The 21827-nt window shown below is 47.7% G+C and overlaps 2 protein-coding genes across 7 annotated transcripts in view; one reads left to right on the top strand and one right to left on the bottom strand.

The window, feature by feature from the left end:
- The window catches only part of LOC120897754 (RNA-binding protein Musashi homolog 1), a 90884-nt gene that overhangs the window by 50417 nt on the left and 18640 nt on the right, over positions 1 to 21827 (top strand). The gene's annotated exons all lie outside the window — the stretch shown is intronic.
- LOC120897758 overlaps positions 548 to 21827 on the bottom strand; it is a 56973-nt gene continuing 35693 nt past the window's right edge. For both annotated transcript variants that reach the window (XM_040302838.1, XM_040302839.1), the window contains exon 6: positions 548 to 1121. In XM_040302838.1, coding sequence (XP_040158772.1) covers positions 1029 to 1121 — 93 coding nt within the window. In that variant the 3' untranslated portion in view covers positions 548 to 1028. The remainder of the gene's footprint in view (positions 1122 to 21827) is intronic.

Below are 21827 nucleotides of genomic sequence, written 5' to 3'. Positions count from 1 at the left end.
AATCATACTGACAAGAATCTCCGGGGAGCGAGTGTTTGAGATCGGTGCTGTACTAGTGCTGTGCACTTCCTCCTCAACTGGAATGGCTTTTTTTTTGTTGCAACCACACCGTGTGTGAGGCAAGAACCTCCTCTGCAAGATCTACGCTGATGAGGGTGATGGGATGATGATGATGGGAATGTTGCATCCCTTCACAATCGTGCCCCATTGTCTGCCAACCTCAATCAAGTGTGTTACAGTTTGTGTGTTTTCTGTTGATTTCTTGAAAGTCGCTAATAAATCCCAACCGTGGCCTAGTATTCTTCATCGCTTTATTCCTTATCTAATATTTACTCTATGCTCAACACGGAGAGGAATGCATTTCTCTGTGCGTCCGTGTGATGCGCTCATCAATCGATTAATTCATTCAATTTGCAGTGACAGTGACGGTCGGTCACTGCTACTAGGTTCGGCGTTCTTTTCTTCTTCTTCTTCCTCTCCGCTTCGCCTAGCCAACTCACATATTGATAATGATTTCTTTCGCTTTGAACCGTAGATGCGAACAATATGGGTTGAAACATCGATTAGTATTTATTTATTTTTCTTGCAGCGCGGTATATATTGATAGACACTGGCAAAAATGCGCGCGCAGCCACGAGAGGGCACAAGCACATGCAACGGAGGCACAACTGCACAAACGTTCTAAATGCAAATCGAGCATTCGCGCAGATGCTGCTGCCGGCTGGAAACGATTAAGCTTTTTCAAGCGGATTTCTATATAATTTGCTACACACATACAACTCAACAACAACATCAGACACACACCGGAGGAGGAGACGGCAGAGCCCGGCAATGGATCTCTAGCTTCGGTTAGATTTATTCATATGCGCGCACACATGTCCCAACACTATTCATGCTGTCCCGTGAGATGAAAGGGGAAATGTGGCCGCGCGTTTTGGTGGTGCAGACATATCCGGTCCGACGTTCGTCAATGCTTCGCAGGGTTCGTTGTTGCTGCCTGGTTTTGCTGGTTTTGCTGCATTTGCTTTTTAATTGTTCGCCTCCTTGTTGTACTCCTCGCGGTAGCTAAGGGCATCCTTCAGCTCCGGGTTCGGGAGATACTTTTGATTGAACACGAGAATCTGCAATGAAATGAAGCACGAAATATGGGTTTAATTTATTATTGCTCACTGTCGAGGATGAACTAATTTCTAAACAATCCTTATTATACTATGAAACACCGTGCGGCTGATCAACGTGACCACCACCCTCGTTTGCTGGAACGCACTGCCAAGTCATTACATCAGCATAAAATGTCAAAAAGTGTGACCCGCTGCCCGTACAGTCACGTAAAGCCATACAGCTACAGCTTTCGCGAGAATGAGCATGACGATGGAAAGGAAGGTTGAGTCATCAAAGGGCAAGCGAAAAACCACCCTCAACCCTCCCCACCCCATCGATCGGTGGATGAACTTTTCGGCGCGGTTACACCACGAAGGCAATAAAAGTCCAGAATCGCAAAACGACGCAACGACAACGCGCGGATCACAGGCAGAAGAAGATGCAATAACGCGAGCGCGCGCGCTGACTGCTGATCCAATTGTCAGCGACAAAATCGGCTCAACGTGCTGATGCCCGCTGGATATACGCAAAGCACATACGGCATATCATCCCACCGCGCCGATGGGTGGTGGTGGGTGCTGCTGCTGCAGCGTGCGGCTTGGTATCGAAATCGGATTTGTGTGATTTAAGAACGCATAAGCCCGGTCAGGGATGGGGAGGTGGGTGGAATGTGTTGTGTAATGTCGTTGGAAGGGAAAGCAGCAATGGTGAACGATAGGCGCTTCTACTATCCCCTCCCCTGCTTCCCCATTTGGTGTTTGGCCCCGTTTTCAATCAATAACATGCGACCCCGAGGCACGAAAGCATGATAACCGCGATTCTTGGTACACAGTAGTGACAGGAGAGAGAGAGAGAGAGAGTGAGTGAGGCGATTGTGTGGGCCGCTCATCAAAATGCAAAAGCCAACTGGCTGGCAATATACTGCTGTCCGTGCGAATGTTGGGAAAGTTTGTTTATCGGACTAAAACAAATAAATAAATTTTGATCGTTTGGTGCTAGAATATCTAGAAGGTGAAGCACGATGTGCGCTGTAACTGTATGATATTGTTCTCTATTGCAGTAGCTACGAGAAGGGGAGAAAACAAGTACTACAACACATAGAATATGGCGCCCTATTTTTGGGGGATATGTTTAGCACAATTCTGCGTATTTTATTTGTTCCAGTTCGGAAAATCGGAAAACAACTGCAGCCACTGCTCGTCAATTATAACAATTGACCTTTTGGCCACACATACGACTGGAAAAAAGCAATGCATTAATGAGAACTAAATGTGCTAAGCCATAAGCCAATTGATCCTTGGTTAGTGAAAGCAACCGCCTACTGTATAAATTGATCGATTTCATTGCAACAAATAACGACCGCAGCAACGGCTTAATGTTGTGTTTCGCCAATTGCCTACGTACAGGCTTGTGTTGCATTCGGGAGTTAAATGAAACACATCAAAACGGCTACATCCATGCAACCTGCACGACAATTATCCTTTTTTACACTCGTCAACCATTATCGTCATATTATTATTAGCACATTAAAGTTACTTTACTTGTTCATTTGATCGTTTCACTCAGCTTCAATTGGTGTCATCAACAGTACATCCGTCTTTGTTTCATTTTTTTTTTAACAACGTGTTCAGTAAACCCTTTCATGTAGGATTCATTGTCCTGTGGTTCTTTCGTCCTTTTGTCTGCTTCACTTATCAAACAGAACGGGCCTGTTAAATCCAAGCAGCACAAAAAAAGGCAAACCAATGACAGCCACAGCCAGTCATTGTCGTGGTGGGTGATCAATAATTCGCAGTATTATCCTTATGACGCCTCGCGGGGTTTTAAGCATAGGCGGGAACCCAACAACGACGACACCCACGAGGAAACGTGGAAAAGTGTCCTGGGAAAGAACCACCGCCCGCCATGATGAGGTATTTCCGTTTCGTTCCTTCTTCTTTCTCTCTCTCTCTCTCTCTCCGTATCCTACGTGTAAGGATTAAAACGTATTAGCCTAGAAACGGCCGAGGGACACCCTCCGGGAAGCGAACTCCACCATGGGGGTTGAGCTCTCCATTTTTATTTTAAAAAGCATTCACGGGAGGTCGCCGCCACTGGTTGTGTTGCGGGAAGAAGGAAGTAGTTCTATTCTTTTGGCCAGGAAGGAACACACGTTGCCCGCCACCGTGACAAGAATCCTGACAAGTGTTTGTATGGGTGTGTGTGTGTGTGTGCGTTTGTTTGTATCGTGCCCCACCCTTCTGCCTTGCTGACTAACTAAGCGAAGAAACCCTACAAAGCACGCGTCGAATGGCGATGGGGAGGTGAGTGAGTGGTTCTGTTCTATCCAATAACTAGCGCGCTGATTGGGTAACGTAATTCCGGACGACGGTCGGGCTCTCTCCAAGATACCTTTTGGGAAGGATGTTTCGCTTCCCTGCCCGCGGTAAGAACCGCATGAAGGTTTCGCTTTAAATTGGATTATTATTTCCATACACATCATATACACGCATATACAGCTCTCCACATACACCGGGTGAAAGTTATGGGGCTGGGGCTGTGGTGGGTTACTGAGAAAGCGAAGAAGGAAACGAAGAGAACCTTATCCGTTCGGGTATAGAATGTTGGAGAACATAGTACAACATATCTGGTCGAATCCTTGGTGCAAGTGGCAGAGAGGAGGGAACCTTACAAATCTCCCGGGGGTAAGCAAATCCGGGGTCGGTCGATTGGTTAGTTGGTTGATTTTACTAGTTGGTGGAAGTAAAGTGAGTTGCCGTTCGCTTTAGTTTTCTTGTTGTTATTCTTCTGTGTCTGCTAGTGGCCTTCGGCTTTATATCGCTGTGCCAACCCGGGTTCTCGTCATTGTCAACCGCCTGAACTGACTGAACGGTACACACACACACACACACACCGCCCGGCCACGTTTGCCGGATGGATGGATGGATGACTGTCGGGGTCGGAGTCGAGACGTGAAGTGAGTGGATGAGAATGTAAGCGAAAATTTAATTACCGGTGCATTGGGAAGCGATGACGGAATAGCAAAAAAAGGAGGGGCGACGGTGATGGTGGAACTGTGCTGGAGGGGACGTTTTTCCAAAGTGCACTCCAGCAAGTGCAGGATGAATTTATCCTCAGGCATAAAGCGACCTACACACACGCAAACCGGCACACTGTCGACAGAGGTCGGAGTGAAGCCTAGCCTAAGTAAGCGCCCTCTGCCCGGATGAAGAGAGGTCGATGTCGGTGTGTGAGTGTGTCCTGCACTTCTGGCTCTCTACCACCGGTTACATTTCCTTCGCACTCTTCCGGTTTCCTGCATGGCCGGTGTGTGGTGTGTGTCGTGCTGCTACTACTACTCGTGTTGCTCGAGTGCAGTTGGCAAGCTTCCATTAGCCGATTATCGTTCGAGTATAAGCGGAGGTGGTAAAGACCCCTCGCCCCCCCCCCCCTTCCCTTCCTTCCCTGTTTGTAGGCTGTTCATGTGGCCTACCGCTACGGACAAGAGTACTCAGCCAGCTCAACACAGTATGTGTGTGTGTTTGTGTTCGTAAATGTTGGAGGCTCTATAAAGGAAGATTCTACTTTAGTAAGGCTTCTCCCGGGTCTAAAAATATATCGCGCTCGTAACCATCACCGGTGCCGCCTCCGTCACAACGTCACGTGTTGTTGATGTTGTTGTTTTGGAAAGCACTTTTATGTTTTTGCTACAGAAGGTGCCTGCAGACAGCAAACCTACGTGGAAAATTCCGTTCGGTCAACCTGCCGGGAAGCATATCTTTTCAGGTTTGTTTTAATCACAACAAACAGTTTGGTGGCGCACGACGAACGTCAGACTTTTTTTATTTTAAAGATTAGTACCTCAGACAGCATGTTACCTGCCGACACAGCGACGGTTCGTCTGTGACATCTTCGCCAAATTGAAGTCGACAGAATTAACGTCTATCAAACGTGGACCCACGAAACCGGAAGAGACACAAGACACGCCACATCCACGATTGGGAGGAGGAAAGAGCAGTGCTCTTCTGGAAATCTTGGTTGCTCTTTCACCCTCGTTCGCTCAGACCCACAGAAAGCACGGACAAGCGCGAGGGAGATCATATTCCACGTCCGTTACATGCAGGATGTACGCGATGGTGTATAGAATTCCCATTTCCTGCGGTGCGAGACTATTCCGAGCAGGTGGGCTCTCTCGTCGTTCGTGTGGGTTCTGGGTGGCGTAGGTAGCAATGTGTATGGATTCTTCCAATTGATTAATCGTATCGGTTTACGCTGATTAATCACGGGGATGCATCAAACTTTGGTGGGCTTTGTGGGCACTGCGGGAACCATATTGCGGGACACAGTTACTACCCACCTCGTCCCACAGATTCGATACGCGCGCTTCCGACTAGTCTGTCCATCAGTAAGCAGAATGCGTGCATGGTATTGATTAGTAACGGATGCTTCCGGCTGCGCTTACATCATTAAAGCAGTATTGGACAGCCCGCAAGAGCGCTTTCTGCTTGTGATCGAAAATTGACATTAATGTAAATATATATGACGCGCTGACGCGAAAGGCATAGTACACTCCATCTTGCACATCGTTTAACTTCCCGATTAGTTAGATGGAATGCTTGAGATAATCATCTCATTCCGAAAATACTTCCGAACTGTCGGAAGCACTTTCCGATTTAATGATACAGATTCTCAGAAACCGTTCAGAAAATCGGGATTTTTACGATTCTGCAAGTATGCATACTGCGGATGCCAGTGTTTTAAAGCCCAACTTATTATGCTCCATTCCTGCACAAACGTATTCTCTCTCCCCGGTTCGCCTAACAGCCTGTAACACATGTGCTGGTGTGGCAAGAAATGAAAAATCTTTTCCCTTCCAATCAATTTGATACACTCCATTACATCCAGAGAAAACAGTTTGTGCGTTTGCCTGTGGTACATCACACACGCATTCGTTTCAGGGTGGAAGTCCTATATGGTACCTAAAATCGCCCCCGTCGTCAAAAATGTCAAGGACATCCAGAGCACCGGCTCAGCAAAGGACGCATGAAAATTGTTTTACGTTTTGTTTTGGACGAGCACCCTCTCTTGTTCTTATTGCTGAAGATGCTGGAGTGGAGTGGATGATGATGATGGTGATGCTTTTAGTCCATAAGGTGGCCGTCGTACGTCACTTCCAGCCTTGATACGGTCGGGCCCCTAGTAGTTCCCGACCCATTTCTCACAGAGCGGAGGTAAACAGCCGCATTGGGCAATATATTTCACCGTTCGGTGTATTACGGTTTTTTGGGGCAGGCTGGATTTGAAAAAGGGCATCTAGGTAGTGTGGCACCGGCAGCGGCAAAAATAGACGACCGAAGCAAGGAAAAACGAGCGACTGCGCTCGCTGCTGCTGCTTCTGTCAAATCAGAAACAACATCATTTGTGGAAAATTGACTGTGAAACGGAGTGAAAATAACTCCACCGGTGGATACCCCCCACCACCCGCCGTTCCCGTCGCGTTCCGCCATCTTGCCACCTCCTCCTCCTCTATCGATTCCGGTGCTCGCGCTCTGTTCTCGAGATGTATGTGTGAGTGTGTTATAGATTTCTGTGCCAAAGAGTGCCACCGTATTCTCGGCCGATGCTTTCTTCGCTCCCCGTCCACAGGGTTCTTGGTCCTGATCCCTGTTGCAAAGTCATTCACATTGCGATAAGCCAGTGGGAAAGAATTCCGAAGGGAAAACCGACGGCGACGACGACACATTGTGGAGAAAAAAACATGGTTCCCAAATGGAATTTTACCGTCCTCCCAACACTTCCCGCGCAGTCACACTGACTTGCATCGCTCCCAGGTCGGGGCGAACTTTTGGCCGGAATGTCATCAGCTTTTCTCCTCTCTCCAACATTCGCTTCTTAATCTGATGTTCGTTCCGGTGTAGCTCGCGTGTGTGTATGTGTGTTTTTTTTTTGCTTTCCAGTCTCCTATATTACCTTCATTGAGCCACTTTGCCAAGTCGTGCAGGTTTTGCAGCGCAAGGATCCCACCACACCGAGGTACTCAATGTGAGGTTCGGAGTTGAGCGGGAGTGGTTGGGAAGAAAGCTCAAGACACTGTCGCATGCAGGAAAGGACGCGTGTGTATGGTTGGGTCTATATATTCTTGTTCCTTGCGCTAACGGATACCACACCACCAAACAATACACAGCGATGTACACCCATACACTCGTATGGCAATTTCCTTCTTTTTCTATCCCTCATTTCTCTGAGTGTGTGGGACTAGGGGGGTGCCAAAAGGTTTTGTAGCCAAATTATAAAGAGCTTCAATTCGCCAACGAATCATTTAACAAAAAAAAAAACTCCCCCCAGGAAGGACAGTCCCAAAACCTTCGCACAGGTTAGTCCCGGGATTCGTAGGGCGCGCGCTTTGGGGCCAATGTGTATCCCGAGACAGGAAGGGAAGGGATTTTTTCTTCTTCCTCTTCTTTTCTCGCAAGTGCAACCATAAATCATGAGGCAACCGAGCAGCGGTTTAAGGAGGACACGACGACGTTCGAGGATTTATTTGATGGCCGCAGTCGCTGTCCGCCACCGCGTGCGCTTACGGTCTCTTCATTCCCAACAGAATGGGTCGCTCACGCCAACGGGTTCGAGCTCGGATAAATTTATACGAAATCATTTCTCAGGTTCTAGGCGCGTCGAGAATCGATGGTGGTAGGTACAACACTCGACCCGGTGGGGCGGTACCCCGTGGCGTGCCTGCGTGGTAGTGTTGCGTCTTTGGGCGTAAAAAGTTCGACGGGACGTTGACGATGACAACGATGATATAATACACACACAGCACAGCACAGCAAACCCGCCGCCTGTCACACAACAGCCTGTGACCGCCACCGAACGCCTACCGTACCTACGGCCGTGGTTGATCCGGGCGCTGTGTCTGGGCGTTTGGCCTGGGCCCGGCAGCCGAATGGTGGCATGTCGCTCCTGTCAGCTTGGCAGTGATTCAAAAAGCATATACTGTCGGTCCTCCGTAATCACCTATTCCCCCTCCCGGTTCGTTCCCTCTTCCTTATCCCTTCTCACACAGGCATCATTGAGATGTTTTTGCGGGTATGGTTGTCTTTGCTTTTCCCGCTCACGGGTGTATCGCTAAGAAGAACGAAGAAGTTCGGGAAATACGAAAATATTGTCGAGTAATAACTAAATGGATGGATTCGTTTGTTGATTTTTTTTTTTTGCTCGGTGCTACTTCTTGTCCCCGGGGTTTTTTTTCTTTTTTATTCGGTTTGGTGGTTTGGCATCGGAGGTCGAACTATATTTGCTGCTTGCGGTGTTTTGTTGTTCGTTGTTGGTACCTTGCAAGCGTTATAGATAGATTTCTTCCTCGCCCATTGCGCAGCATGATGGGTTGCAGGGGGTTTTAGTTGGTGCCTCTATTTTTGAACACCGGTCGAAGTGCAACACCACTAAGCACATACACACGAGAAGCTAACTAAAATCAATCCGTTGGCGTTTTGTTGCCACCGACTAAATTAACCGCAACAACAAGCATCGTTTACTCGTGCCGTTTCGGGTTTATTTGGCTCTTTCGTGGTCAACAAATCAAAGCCCAACCGAAAGAGGACACATTTTTATGAAACGTACAACCCCAGTCAGAGGACGGGGACGGGGACGGGGGGGGGGGGGAGGGGGGAATTAGTACCTAGTATCCAACCAACAAAACAGGGGCATGGATGACAGTTTTATGATGACCGGTTACCCCCCACCGCCTTATTCGTGGCTTAGCTTTAGCACTGATAGTTTACTGCTGGGGCACGGGTAATCAAATATGCTTTATGGTGCTTTCTGCCGGGTTTTATGTGACCTTTCACGATTCCTCCCCCCCCCCTGGTTGTGTGCTTCCTTCCTTCCTGTTTCCTATTTTTTTTGCCGAAGAAGCCACCGGCGGTAAGACTTTTATAACAGCAGGGGATGTTAAAAATCGATAAAGTTTGATCGATTTCATAACTGCTCGCAATCGTCCTGCACAAACTGAATATATGTGTGTGTGTGTCCTTCTCTTTCATCGTGTGTTTTTCGGGGGGTGGAAAGGAGCAGCAGCAACAGCATAACTCATTTTGATAGCTTATGCTACTGTTGTGCTGTCGGTAGTTGACTGTATTAGTAGAAAGACACCAAACATAGTTCCAACCTTGTCATTAGCTTCAGCGAGATTCCTGCCTGTATGTGTGTGTGTGTGTGTTGGTGTGTGTTGGTGTGTGTTGGTGTGTGCTAATGTGTCCTGCTCGTCCTCGGTACTACAGGGAGCAGAGCATTTGCAACTCTTTTATGTGATAAACTTGCCCCCAACAAGACATAAAAGGACGCTCCATAAAGCCCCGACCGCCTCCCCCCCGAAGCAGACGAGCAGTTGTTTCGAGCTGCAAAGCAAAACTCAAAACAAGGGCATTATAAAATAATACACCAACCAACCGCCTTTTTTTTGTTGTTTTTATTGAGGACCAAGCGGAGAGCATGCAACCCCATCCACTCGTTTGCTGACGTTGTAGCTTCTTTGACGGTTTCTCCTGTCAGCAGGGCAATGGTTGGATGTGGGGGGAAAGGAAGGTGGGTTTGATGAGCATTGGAGCACACATCGTGAGCAAGTGTGCTGGTTTGGAGGAGTTTGGAATGCAATTATAAACATGTCAAACCAAACGTATCCTGGGGGTGCTGTACGGGGGCGAGAGAGTTGCGAAAGCAGCAACCCACATGCATATCAATAAACATTTGCACAAAATTAGCTTCCCAAAGAAAGGGTCCAACGGCGACGGCAGCGCCGGGCTTGACTACACTGTGGGGCGGAAAGTGTTTGAGTATTAAAAAAGTGCCAAAATTCGGGCCAATAATTTTCACTTATCGCGCTGCCTGTTCCAACCGAGCAGCCACCGCCACCACCCTCACTGTACAGAATTTGGAAATGTTTACGAGCGGGAGTTCCGTGCATCCCACGCGAAAAAGAACTGACACTGACTGCGCACCGGACACATGAGCTGCATTTGTTTCGGTAAACATCGGTGCACCAGTGGGCCCTTGGCAGGAAAAACTGTAGCGCTCATTAGCGAATGATAGCGAGTGCGAAAAAGCGAGAGAAACAGAGAAACAGAATATCTCTGTCTCTCTCTGCCGAGAGAGTCGCACAGGAAAAATGAGACTTGAACATGTCGGGGTGGGGGAAAATCAAAACCAACTCTAAATATCAGTAGCAATGATTATAATACCGAGCAACTGCAATAAAATGCGGAACTTGGTATGTTTGCAAATACATGCAGGGGGAAAACGGCAATGCAATGTGCCACGACTTCCATCCTTCCATTCCCTGTCACACCCTGGTTTGGGGAGCGGGCAAATGATGTCCAAACGGATAAAAAAGAAGAAGAAAATCAGTCGAATCTATTGCCTCAACTCCAGGCAGGAGGTGAACGCGCTTCCGACCGCTGGAAGCAGTGCTGGAAGGTCACCAAGAAATGGTGGAAAAGCAAAGATAGTTTTCAGCACGAAAGCACGTTCGCGTGGAAAAGCCAGCCAAGCGCACGGTGGTGAATGTTTAATTTCCAGCACGAGTCCGTGTGTCCGCGCTCTCGCACAACTGTTTGGAATAGTTTTCAAGCGTTGTAGCACGCAAGTGTGGGTGTATGTGTGTTTGTGTGGGAGTGTGCCCGTTCTTGCTATTTTACCCGAAAGCAAACAAAATAGCAAATTTCTCTGTGGGTAATGGGTTTTGGTGATAGGGAAAAGTTTTTCTTTTTTTTTTTGGTTTGCCGTTGTCATTAAGCAAGGGCATACGCTTATCGGCAGGAGCGAAACGAGGCCAACTGGTGGTTGGTATTGCCAAATTTTCTAGGCTGTGATTGCGGAACAGCGATAAGCGTAATTCTCACAAAGAACTCTTTTTCACGACTCGATTTCACTGCGCTACCCAAAAAAAAATGAAACAAAATTGAAAAAGGCAATTTCGTGAAGCAGAGTGCATACTCTGGGGCGACAAAACGCCTATAGTTATGCAATGTGCGTAACAAAATCCATCCTCAAACTACCTGTCCCAGTCACTACTGCTACAATCTCTGAACCAAATCCGATGCTTCTTAAATCGATCAACACTTAATGTTAATATATGTTCGGCACTGTATGGGGAAAACGAACACGCTGGAATATAGACTATGCTAAAGTCTTAATTTGCGGTCCAGAGCGCCCAACGTCTACTGGGTTCTTAATCCGCACTGTCAGTAGCGTTAGTGGAAGCTAAAAACCTGCACAAGAAGGCACAGTTTCGGGGACGGAATGGCGTAACAGTTTTGTGGGCCGACCGCATGCCAGGTACAGAGAGCTAGAGACACACCAATACGCAGGCAGGTGGCTCGAGCCGCCGTCAGCCGTGGTTTGGAAAACTGTCAACCTTAACTCTGCAAACAGGCAGGCGGCTGCTCCTGCTCCAGAAGCATACAATTGTGCAAGTAAAATTGCTACATTATTTGCATTTCGTGTGTTGCGGGGGATGGCAAAGCAACATGTTGTTGTGCAAGGTTGGCTACCGTTCTTATTGCCTCGGTCTAGGCTAGGCCTGCCTCGTTGAAGTTAATGGAAAATGCTGAAGCAACAAGCACATAAAACAACAACGCTATCCCTGTAGAATGGAAGATTGTTTTCTCCGCTCAGCGTGACGTACGCAATCAGTGAGAGATATCTACGTACAGCACGCACACACACACACGCGCAAACGCACACAATCAATTTCCGAGGCGAAATGAGATATGTGCTTGACTGCGCACAAAAACACACACACACGCACGGGGGTCACGAAGGACATGGGGAAGAAGCTTTCTGAGTGATTTTTCCGCACGAACGACTCCGTCCGACTGCACATCCAATCTTAATGTCGTCCGCACGTGTTTTTTTTATTCTCGTATGTGTGTGCTCGCAAGTGACGGTCTCGGCACAACCATCGAAGGATTAAAGAAGGATGTGCTTGTGGACAAGAGCACTTTTCAAACCCACCGCCATGACTCCGCACACGCGCACACTGGGATCTCCCCACCAAGCCAACAGGTTCAGAGTATAGATCCTTTCCATGTACCATCTCCTCAGCATCCCGGGCTGGAGAAATAGACCAAAAGCTCCCCCCGGCTCGCCGTGGACCTATCACGCCGGGGTTGGATTTTAATTTTTTACTCACGTCCGAACGGATGGACACACGTACACACCGGGAGCATGCACATCCTTGTGGAAACGTTCGCTCACAGAGGCGCACACGGGTTGACAAGTAATGGAAGGATTAATGTAAAACTCCCCCCCAACCCGTTACACACACCAGCCATCACCAGCGACAGCACGGAATATCTTTGCTGATGAATGCTTTTCAGCGTAAAGCCTGTTGAATGCGCGCGCGCCCTGCCTGACCCTGTTTTTGGAGTCTTTGCTTCCTTGACGCCAGGCATCAACACAATCGAGACCCAATTAGGGATGACATTTCGAACACACACACCGAGCAGCATCAAACGATTACTTTTGACACGCGCCTTGTTTGCGCTGTGTGTGCGCAAAGTTTTGCTTTGTGCATACTTTAGCGATCCTTACCCAGTGGAATGGCTTTTGCAAAAGGCGCATTTCAATATTCGCGTATGTGCCCTACGGTACCGGCTTTTGCAAAGCTTGCACAAATACTTTTCAAATATGCCGACTAATCTTACGATCCGACCTTCTCTCCCCTTACCCCAGCTATTCTAACGAGTCTTTGTAACGTTGGTCTTAATTCAGGCTTAACCCCTTAACCTTTTTATCTTTCATTTTTAAAATCGTTTTTTTTATTCGTATCTGCCATTTAAAAAAAGAAGCCTCAAGACAGAAGCATAAAATGTATCCCCGTACCGCTTTTTTTGTTGGTGTATGCCTTCCTTCTTCTTTTGGGGTAAGAAATCATGAAACAACTCGTTTACAGTCACACTGCCGGGTTTTTGTGTTGCCCTCGCAGGAAGCAACGTGCGATGAAGGCAGAGGGGAACGGGGAGGACGTGTAGTGTGCAGTGGGTGGTAGATGGGCGGGCAGGAGTCTCTTTTAATGATGAGGGCCTTGTGATTTCGCCCCTTTTTTACGATGGGCGCGATACGCGTGCCAAAAGCTTACTGTTTTTCCGTAGGCATCATATTTTGCCCTCGCTGGAGAAGAAGAGAGCACAAAATCCCCGTGATTCCCTAACCATCCCTTTTTTTAATGTACCACCAACCCACCGCAAGGAGGTGGTGTGCTTTCGGGTGACGATGATGACGTGCTGTTGGAATTCGGGGTATGAATAATTAAGGAGGATGAAAATTAAACGGACTCAAAATTGTGGAAGCGCAGGAAGCGCTGATAGACCGACAACGCACAGGCGGCTGTCTATCTGACCGGTCCTGGTTTATGTTATTCCCCTCCCTTCCCCCGGAGCAGCAAAGGGAAAACATAACTGAGGACACATCAGTTTTTCATTCCTTTAGCCTCAGGTGCAAGCACGTGCCTCCTCCCACCCTCAGGTGGGTTGTGATAATTGGCACTGTGGGAGAGTTTAATTGGCTCACAGTGCAAATTTCATTTGTGCTGTGCGACTTGAAACGTAATCCTTCGTTGGTGTTTGTATTCGATGAAATCGGAAAACCCCGAATTATGAGCGCTCTGTGGGGGAGTAGGGAAATATGAGACAATGTGCGTGTATATAACCCCCCGCTGTAGGTTTTGGGTTGTATTAAATTAACATTACTTCACCTTTCACACACCTCCACTCCGTACACCTACACCGTAGCTTTGTGCTCGAGATGCGATTGGCGATTGAGATGTGGAAAAAGGGAGTTTTGCGTTTTGCTTTCGTATGTGGGCAAATGTTAATGCACACGGCGTATGTAAATATGTTTTTTTTGGTTCGAACCATGCGAAAGCGGTGTAATAAAAATAGCAAGCACCGAACCGACGGCCGTTTAATTGAAGTGGGAGAATCGATGAAATGCTGTACGTTTGCTTTTGATGTCGGAAAAATCCGCCACCAAAATCAGTAAATTGTTTGTTCTGTCCCGCTGTTTTTTAACGCAACGGATTCGTCGCATTTGATTGATTATCAATTGGACGGCAACAGGGAAGGGGTTTTGGCAATAAAACAGAGGCCAAGTAGCCTGTCTCTCAGGTCTCTCAGGCCTCTATCAGGTGCTTGCAATATTGTATTATCATTTGCTGTTAACGCTCAGTTATTGTTAGACAAAAAAAAAAACAATAGGCTTAACCATTCACTGTTGAACTATTTTCATTGATTGTGCATTATCTTTTCGCTCACTTTTTAGCAAAGTTGTTGTAAGAACAGTTGTTGTATCTCCCACAAGGCAAACAACAGCAATCCCTGCTACTCCACATCATGTAGAGCAAATCGATGGAAGCAAATCACGCCACACTTTCACTTACAGCTGAACATTATGGTATTAATGAGCGGGAACCTGCTCTCTCCTCGCTGTTCCCCCCTACCGCCAAATCTTATGTCCATATCATCATCCCCCCGTGGTAAAAGTCCTGCACTATCGCAGGACGGTTGCGTGTTGTGTTTGATGGAGCAAATCGTTGGGGAAAACAACCTCCTCCCTCCCCTCCTTAACCGTCGTCTTAGCACTCCACCCCGCCATTGGTGGTCGTCATGCATCGGAAGGTTGTTGAAGCATTGCTTAACATTGTCCCAAGGGGAGACCATGTTCGGGGCCAGGACCTTCCCCTTCCTTCCTGTCCAGCTCACTGTAATCGTTTCATTTTGGAGTTCCCATTCCGGACTCTCCCCCCCCCCTCCCCCTCCCAGTACTAACTTTTGTTGTGGCAATGAGTGTGTGTGTGTGTGTTCCCTACGTTCGTTAGTGATTTTCCGGTGGTGTTCTACTACATTACGTCCTTTCGCTTTTTCCCGCCGCGATTCCCACGATGGAAAACCACCCAAGTGTGGTCACGGAAAGCTAATCTACCCTTCTCGCTTTACGTCTTTCTCTGTCTCTCTTTTTTCCCCCTCTCAAGCTGGGAGAGAAATGGGTAGGGAAGGAATCTACGACCACATGCAAAGGCCAAAGCCTCGTCCCCGTAACGTAACACGGCGTCCTTTCCCATGGGCACGTAGTTTCAATTCAAGATCAATTTGTTTATGTTTATGTGTGGTGGCTGGTTGGTGGCTACTCCGCACCTCCCCCAATCACCACCACCATGCCACACACTGCTCACGTCATTATTTTCGTGCGAATGGCAGGAAGAAGGAGGAGAGCCAGTCGTAAGATGTGCGTGCCTTTGCGAAATCATAAAGACGAAGACGAAGGGCGACGCTGATTTGGTGGACGCCGCGTATGTGTGGACACGAAACCAGTGCCCCAGAGTGGCGGGACGACGTGGTCGTCGTCGTGGTGTTTATTCTGCTAAATCGTGTGTGTGTGTATGTGTCGTACAAGTCATTGAACTATGATACGTAAAACAGTTTTGTAGAGCCGCGTGCCAAGCGTGCCAAAGCAGTAGCTTTTAAGCTGGTGTTAAATGATGGTGGTGTGTGTGAATAAGCATACTGAAATTCACGTAAAATGTTGTTGGTAAGCGCAAAATGTGTGACCGATTGTATACATCCAGGCGTTAAATAATCACATTTAGAAAAAGTCCAATTTATGTTGCTACAGTTCGACGGTAGGTACTGCTGCTGCTTGGTACACCACCTCGGGCTTTTGGCTCATAATTACACAATAACAAACACGCAGCAGACTAATCCACTCGCAGGACATTTATGTCACGCTTATGCCACCTCTGCGTGCGGTCGCATCCTTACCCCGGTGGGCAAAGCGGGGCCATATCCCCGGTCTTTTCGTGCCACGACTACACCCCCGAGGGGGGAATTAATTCAAACGATTAGAAGTTGAGTTGAGTTTCATTTTATTGTCTTATCACTCCCATCAAATCATTCGTGTGACGCAACGCCACCCGGCTAAATGAGCGTCCGGCATTTCCGGCTGGCGTTGCGTCCTGCCAGTCCCCAGAGGCGGTTATAAGTAGGATGTAACCTCATCAAATCGTACTTTGTTTTGTTTTCTATTCTCTTTTTCGTTTTATCCAGCTTGGGAAAAGCAAAAACGCCACGGACAATAAACATCCTTATCGCACGCAATCGTATGAAATCGTGGTGGGGAAAAAAGATGATGAGCATGAGAGAGAGACACAACAATTGTTTGTGTACACAATTAAGTAAGAAATGGATGTATGTTAAGCTTGCATTAGCAGGCGTTTAAGGTACGCTTGTAATGGGCATTTAAAAGCTGGACTTTATTGTCAAAAGTTTACTAACTTTGTCCCTCTGCCTACGGTTGAGCTTCTTTGCCAGGATGTTTATGATGATTGGCAAGGAAAAAGAAAATAAATTAATTTCCCCACTAGAATGAGAGCTCATGCGACATCGGATGTACTGATTCCATTTCAAGTTGTGAATTGAAGCACCTCACTTTGAGCCCGCCTCCTGTACGTAGATGTGCCCTGTCATCTTGTCTTCATTTTTACACCGTTGCTGGAATTGCATTGTAGCAGCAGCAGCAGCAGCAGCAGCAAGTGTGTAGCATCAGCCGAGCGGAATTGTGTGAGAGTGTTGTTGGCCCGTGGGGAAAAGTTAAAGTTTTGCTGCATGTAAAAAAGACGGCACAAAGGCACAAAACATCGTCCCGGGCGTGTGCCAGCTGAGTCTACTTCCAGCAGCTTTCACCGGCGGAAAACTTGCTCTCGGCAGCACCAAAAAGGACAGCCAAAGAAAGCGTCAAACTTTGCAAGCCAATATTCCTCGCCCCAAGCCACCCCCAAACACCCAATGTTACACCTCCCGCCGCTGGTGTACGGGTGACAATTTTTCCCTCAAGGATGTTTTTCATGTTCGGCTGAAACATGTAAAAGTTCACCAACTTCCAGAGCATGGTGTGGTGTGTGGTGTGGTGTGGAGTGACGGGCAAGCTATTGAAAACTGACAATAAAAGCGTACTACTCTACTCCCCATTCAGCCACCACACCCACACGGAATGTGAAAGACGTTTCACCCGGTCGGGAATGTGTAATAGGTCTTTTTCGCACCACGTTCTGCCTTTTTATCAGAACACTACCCCCATTGTGTAGGTGTGTGTGGGGGGGGGGGCTTGCGTAACTGTAGTATGCTTCGAGCCATGTGTAAAGGTTCGCTTGCGTACAACGCGATAAAGGGCACACAATTGCGGAGTGGTTCAGATAAGCCATGGTGGTGGTTGTTCAGGCACAGATTAGAGGCCAAAAAGCCCTCCCGAAACGGGAACGGTGTAGTCGGGCCCGGTTGGCGGTGGGTCAGGATAACACAGCAGCATCAGCAGCCGCCTATTGGACAGGACGCGGAAGCGATTTCACACAACCTTGGTTTGGTGTGGAAATGTAGCGCAGACAGACACAGCAAGAGGAAAACCGGTGGCACAAAATCGGGTTTTCTATTGGCTAGAGAGAAAGAGAGAGAGAGAGCTGCCACGGCAAGGATATCGGTGTGAGCTACCTTTCATCTGAAGCAAACATTTACCACTTCATCATCATCAACAGTGCGCACCGCATCATCGCCCTCATCCGCATCGTCTGAGCGTTATCTATTGAAGGAGATGCACTTGATTTGACGTACTTTTGTAACCTTCTTTTCGTCGCCCGAATGGGTTGCCCGAAAATAATTGAACTCTTTTGTAGTCGGCCGGAGCGCCGGGATAAAGCGAAGCCGTAACCAAAGGAAAGCTTCATTAGTCAATCCTCTGTCCTCGGCTACGGTTGGCTGGGGCTACGCCTTTTCTCCGCTGCTCGTTTCTACGCTTGCCCCTTTTTACATTATCGGACGCCATTGAGCTGGAAGATGCGTCCATTTGATCTTCCCCGGCGAACGGGGGCTCAGGGGGAAGATTTATGATTCCAGCGAAAATCATAATCACTTTCATATTCGAATCGTCAGCCGGGCGCGCGCGTTATCATTTTGCTGATGGTTTAGCAGTTCACTTGTCACCCTGAATGGAAGTTAATTTTTCCCTCTTCATTCCACGAACAACAGACCAAAAAAAGGAAGAAGAAGGATCCTTTCTTATTTGCAAATAAAGCTTTTCCACTTCCGAGAAGCTAATATCGCACAAAAACCGTTTTACAGAAAAAAAAGCGCAACCCGAGTGGCGAGAACATATTGACGTTTTGTCGAGACTCCACCACTCGTTTACTTCACCCAGTACCAGTCAAAGAGATAGATAGAGAGAGTGAGTGTGTGTGCAATGTTTATTTGTTTGTGCAAACACTTTTCGCATGCACTCGAACGCCCACACAGACACCCTCCTTCCCAGTGGCATATCCTTTGCCAGCGTTGTTTGCTTTGCGTTGGTGGTGGAATTTTTAATATCGTAAATCAGATGATATGCCGGGATGAACCTTGGGCGCGCCGAACGCCATTATCCTCTTACGGGCTCTGGCCCTCTCTCTTACCCTTTGCTCCCTCTTTTTCGCTGCCGCATCTTACTGTCTCCACTCTGTAACGTTCTCTACTAGCATGCTTCTGTCCCCTCCAAGAGAAGGCACAATTTAACTACGACCACCACGGAGAGTTCGCAGACAGCAGCATCAGTTTTCGTCACACACACACCCCAACCGTTTCGAATAGCGAAACGATCATAAACATAAGCTTATGTTGTTCGGGTTGCTCGTAATGTGAAATAATGCGTACATCTCCTTCACAAATCGTGAGCACACGCAGCACACATAGGCGCACTAATGCTTTACGGTTCTGTTTATCTCACGACCACCCCCGCGCGTGTGGGATGAGTGTCAGGAGTTTTTCGTTTTGTTTGCATACTAACTTTGCCGCTTGACATCTTGCTGTGTGGGGTTGAAGGAATGGCTATTACACGCGAAACAAAGCAGAAAGCTTCTTCTCCTTCAAGAGGAGAGCGCTCGTAAGACACACAATGATGTTTTTTACGCCTAGACAGTTTCAGAAGAATGCATTCTTCTCCATTCTATTTTTGGCTTGGGGAGCTTGCAATGTGATGAAAACGAAGAAAGAAAAAAAACACTTTTAATTTAAATCTTGCCCCCTTGAAAAAGAAGCAACCTTAAATTGTGCCTTTCAGCGAAACCTGAGTTAGATTTTCACTCAAAATCATCGCGGGGACGACGAAGAATAGATTGTTGGAACATTTGCCATACTTCAGTATACTGGTATTGCTGCTTTTACATTTTATTTTCGCCAGCCAACTTTTAATTCCTTGCTGTAATAATTAAATTTTTGCCCCAACACTGCAGCAGGGATGTGGACACTGAAAATACATCACCTGTGTGTGCGTGTGCGTGAAAAGTTGTGTCTCAAATGGTCTGGTGGTGGTGGTGGTGACTTTTTCCGTGGATACATTTTTCTTTAATTAAAAGCTGCCTGAATAGCGGACAAAAACGCGCACAGGGAAAACGTTAGGTAGGGAAATGTTATTAAATACCTGGCATCCAAATCAAGGGCGGGTGTCCCCAATTTGTTGCGAATGTAATTAAATGCCAAACTCACGCTGTCATTTGTGAAGCCAAGCTACGCGTTTTACCTGCAAAAGCTCAGGCATTGGTTTGAGGGTTTTAAAGTGCAAATAAAAAAACGTTAACTATTGCCTCGTACCCGCCCCGTTTTGAAATGCAATCGGTTGTGCACGTGATGGATTTTGAGGGAATTTACTCCAGCAAAAGGAATGGAATGGTTATCTTCCAGCCTTCTGCATCTCGCTCGGTCCCGCTGGCTAACATCATTAATTATGGAAGTGCGGGACGGGGTCGTGGTCGTGTTAGCCGTTTGGCACGCACAAAGCTTAATGCTGCTTGACAGCTGGGACCGTACGCGAATTGAGGCAGGTGGTATATCCCGCTGGGTGCGAGTGTCAACCCTCGTCATACTAACGGGCAGCACCCCGGCCATGGAAGAAGTTTGCCGACAGCGAGAAGATACCGGGAAGCAAAGCAAAATGTAAACTTTTCCAGTTTCGACGAAAATCGTTTTCATTTGGACTTGTTCGCGCGTAGCGCTCTGCCGAAATCGGAAACCCCAAAGTTTTTAACATCACGAGCATTCAAGAACTGGTTTTCCCGGTTCTTTCTGGAGCCTTCTACAATCGTGCGCCTCCCCTCCCCCCTCACTGTACAACAATCGCTAACATAATTGCATAATCCTGTTTATCGATCAAGCGATGAATAAATACTTTGATTATCCTTCACCAATATTGCCCCCGCCACTCCGCGGATTAGAAGTGGCCTGAACGGTGGCTGCACCTGTGTCCAGAATGGGAGACAGAGAGAGAGAGAGAGAGAGAGAGAGGGAGGGAGAGCACTCGCACGGCAGGAAGAGATTTGTTTTATGGCGCTTGCTAAAGAGAATAAAGCACCATAAATAATCGCCCGCACCATCATATCTCTCCCTTCGCTCCTAAGATTATGGCGAGAGAAAAAGAGATAGAGAGCGAGAGAGGATGATGGGTGGTCAACCCAACTTTTCGACAGGATACAATTATGCTGATACAAACAATATTCGTAAATATATCCCATCACCCAGCCAGGCCATTATGCGAGTCACACAGCGGACACACGAGATGGACTTGAAACGAAACACTTGCGCCAAGAATCCTGCGGCTTTGGGTGTTGGTTTTTGTGTCTATCTGTGTGTGTATGTAAAGGAAAGATAGCCCGGGAAAGTATCATCCCGAATCCAACAGCGGATATACGATATACACCCGGGGAAAGTTGGAAAGCGAAAGGGAAAAATCACCTCCTCACTGCGCTAGAAGATGTTGACGAATTAGTAGCCGTTCATCATCTTCAACCGGATCAAGATGATGCGGACATAGGAAGGGGGGCAAGGGAAAAGTGGAACCATTGGAAGGTGTGCGAACTTGGGCCGCCGCGTCCCTTACCTTTGGGGCCCTTATCTGCACTCAACCCGAAGGACAACACACAAAAAAACGCCCGGTCGTCTTTATCGTTCAGCTAATCCGTCTTTTTTGGGCATACTTTCCGCCAGCTTTTTTTTTGTTGGGTAATGATGATGAAGGTGATGATGGTGGCAGCACAGCAGCCGAACAGTTCGTGCTTGAGCGTCCGTGCTGGTCAGTAGTAGCGTGGGCCTGTCGAAGCTGCGAGAAAAAATCACACAACAATGTCTGGGTAAACCAGCAACCAAAAAAAAAAAAAAGCGTAAAGCTCCCACATCCTGCCCGGGAGAGACTGAACTGAACAACCGAACAGCCTCAAGTAAGGGAAATGCCGAACATATCCCGTTTTTTCCCCCTTTTCCGCAGGAAGGGCAGAGGCAAGAAGAAGAAGAAGAAAAACAGAATTGGCAGCTCCAACCTTCACTTTTTTTTGCACACGCTGCCAAAGAGATGGGTGTTTGATTTTCGTTTCGTGCGTCTTTTTCTTTTGCTGTGTTGCTTTCGCGTCGGTAAGATTTCCACCGTTCAACGGAAACAGGATATGGCGGCGTCAGTGCAAAGTCTTATCTATTTTGCTCCTAGGCTGCCTTACCTTCCTGTGGTGGCTCTTGGTGGTTCCTCCGTCCATTGTCATTAATGTGAAAATTCTTTGTACGTGTGCGTGTGTGTGTGCTTCTGCAATCACGAGATGGATATACAACAGTGAAGGAGTCGCCGCTACTTCCGGCCGTATCCTTCCTACTGGGAGGGGGGGGGGGAGAAGGACACACGTTTTCGTAGTGTGA

The sequence above is a fragment of the Anopheles arabiensis genome, chromosome 2 (genome assembly GCF_016920715.1).
Source record: "Anopheles arabiensis isolate DONGOLA chromosome 2, AaraD3, whole genome shotgun sequence".
In the NCBI taxonomy this organism is placed as follows: Eukaryota; Metazoa; Arthropoda; class Insecta; order Diptera; family Culicidae; genus Anopheles; species Anopheles arabiensis.
This window is presented reverse-complemented; position numbering and strand designations above follow the sequence as displayed.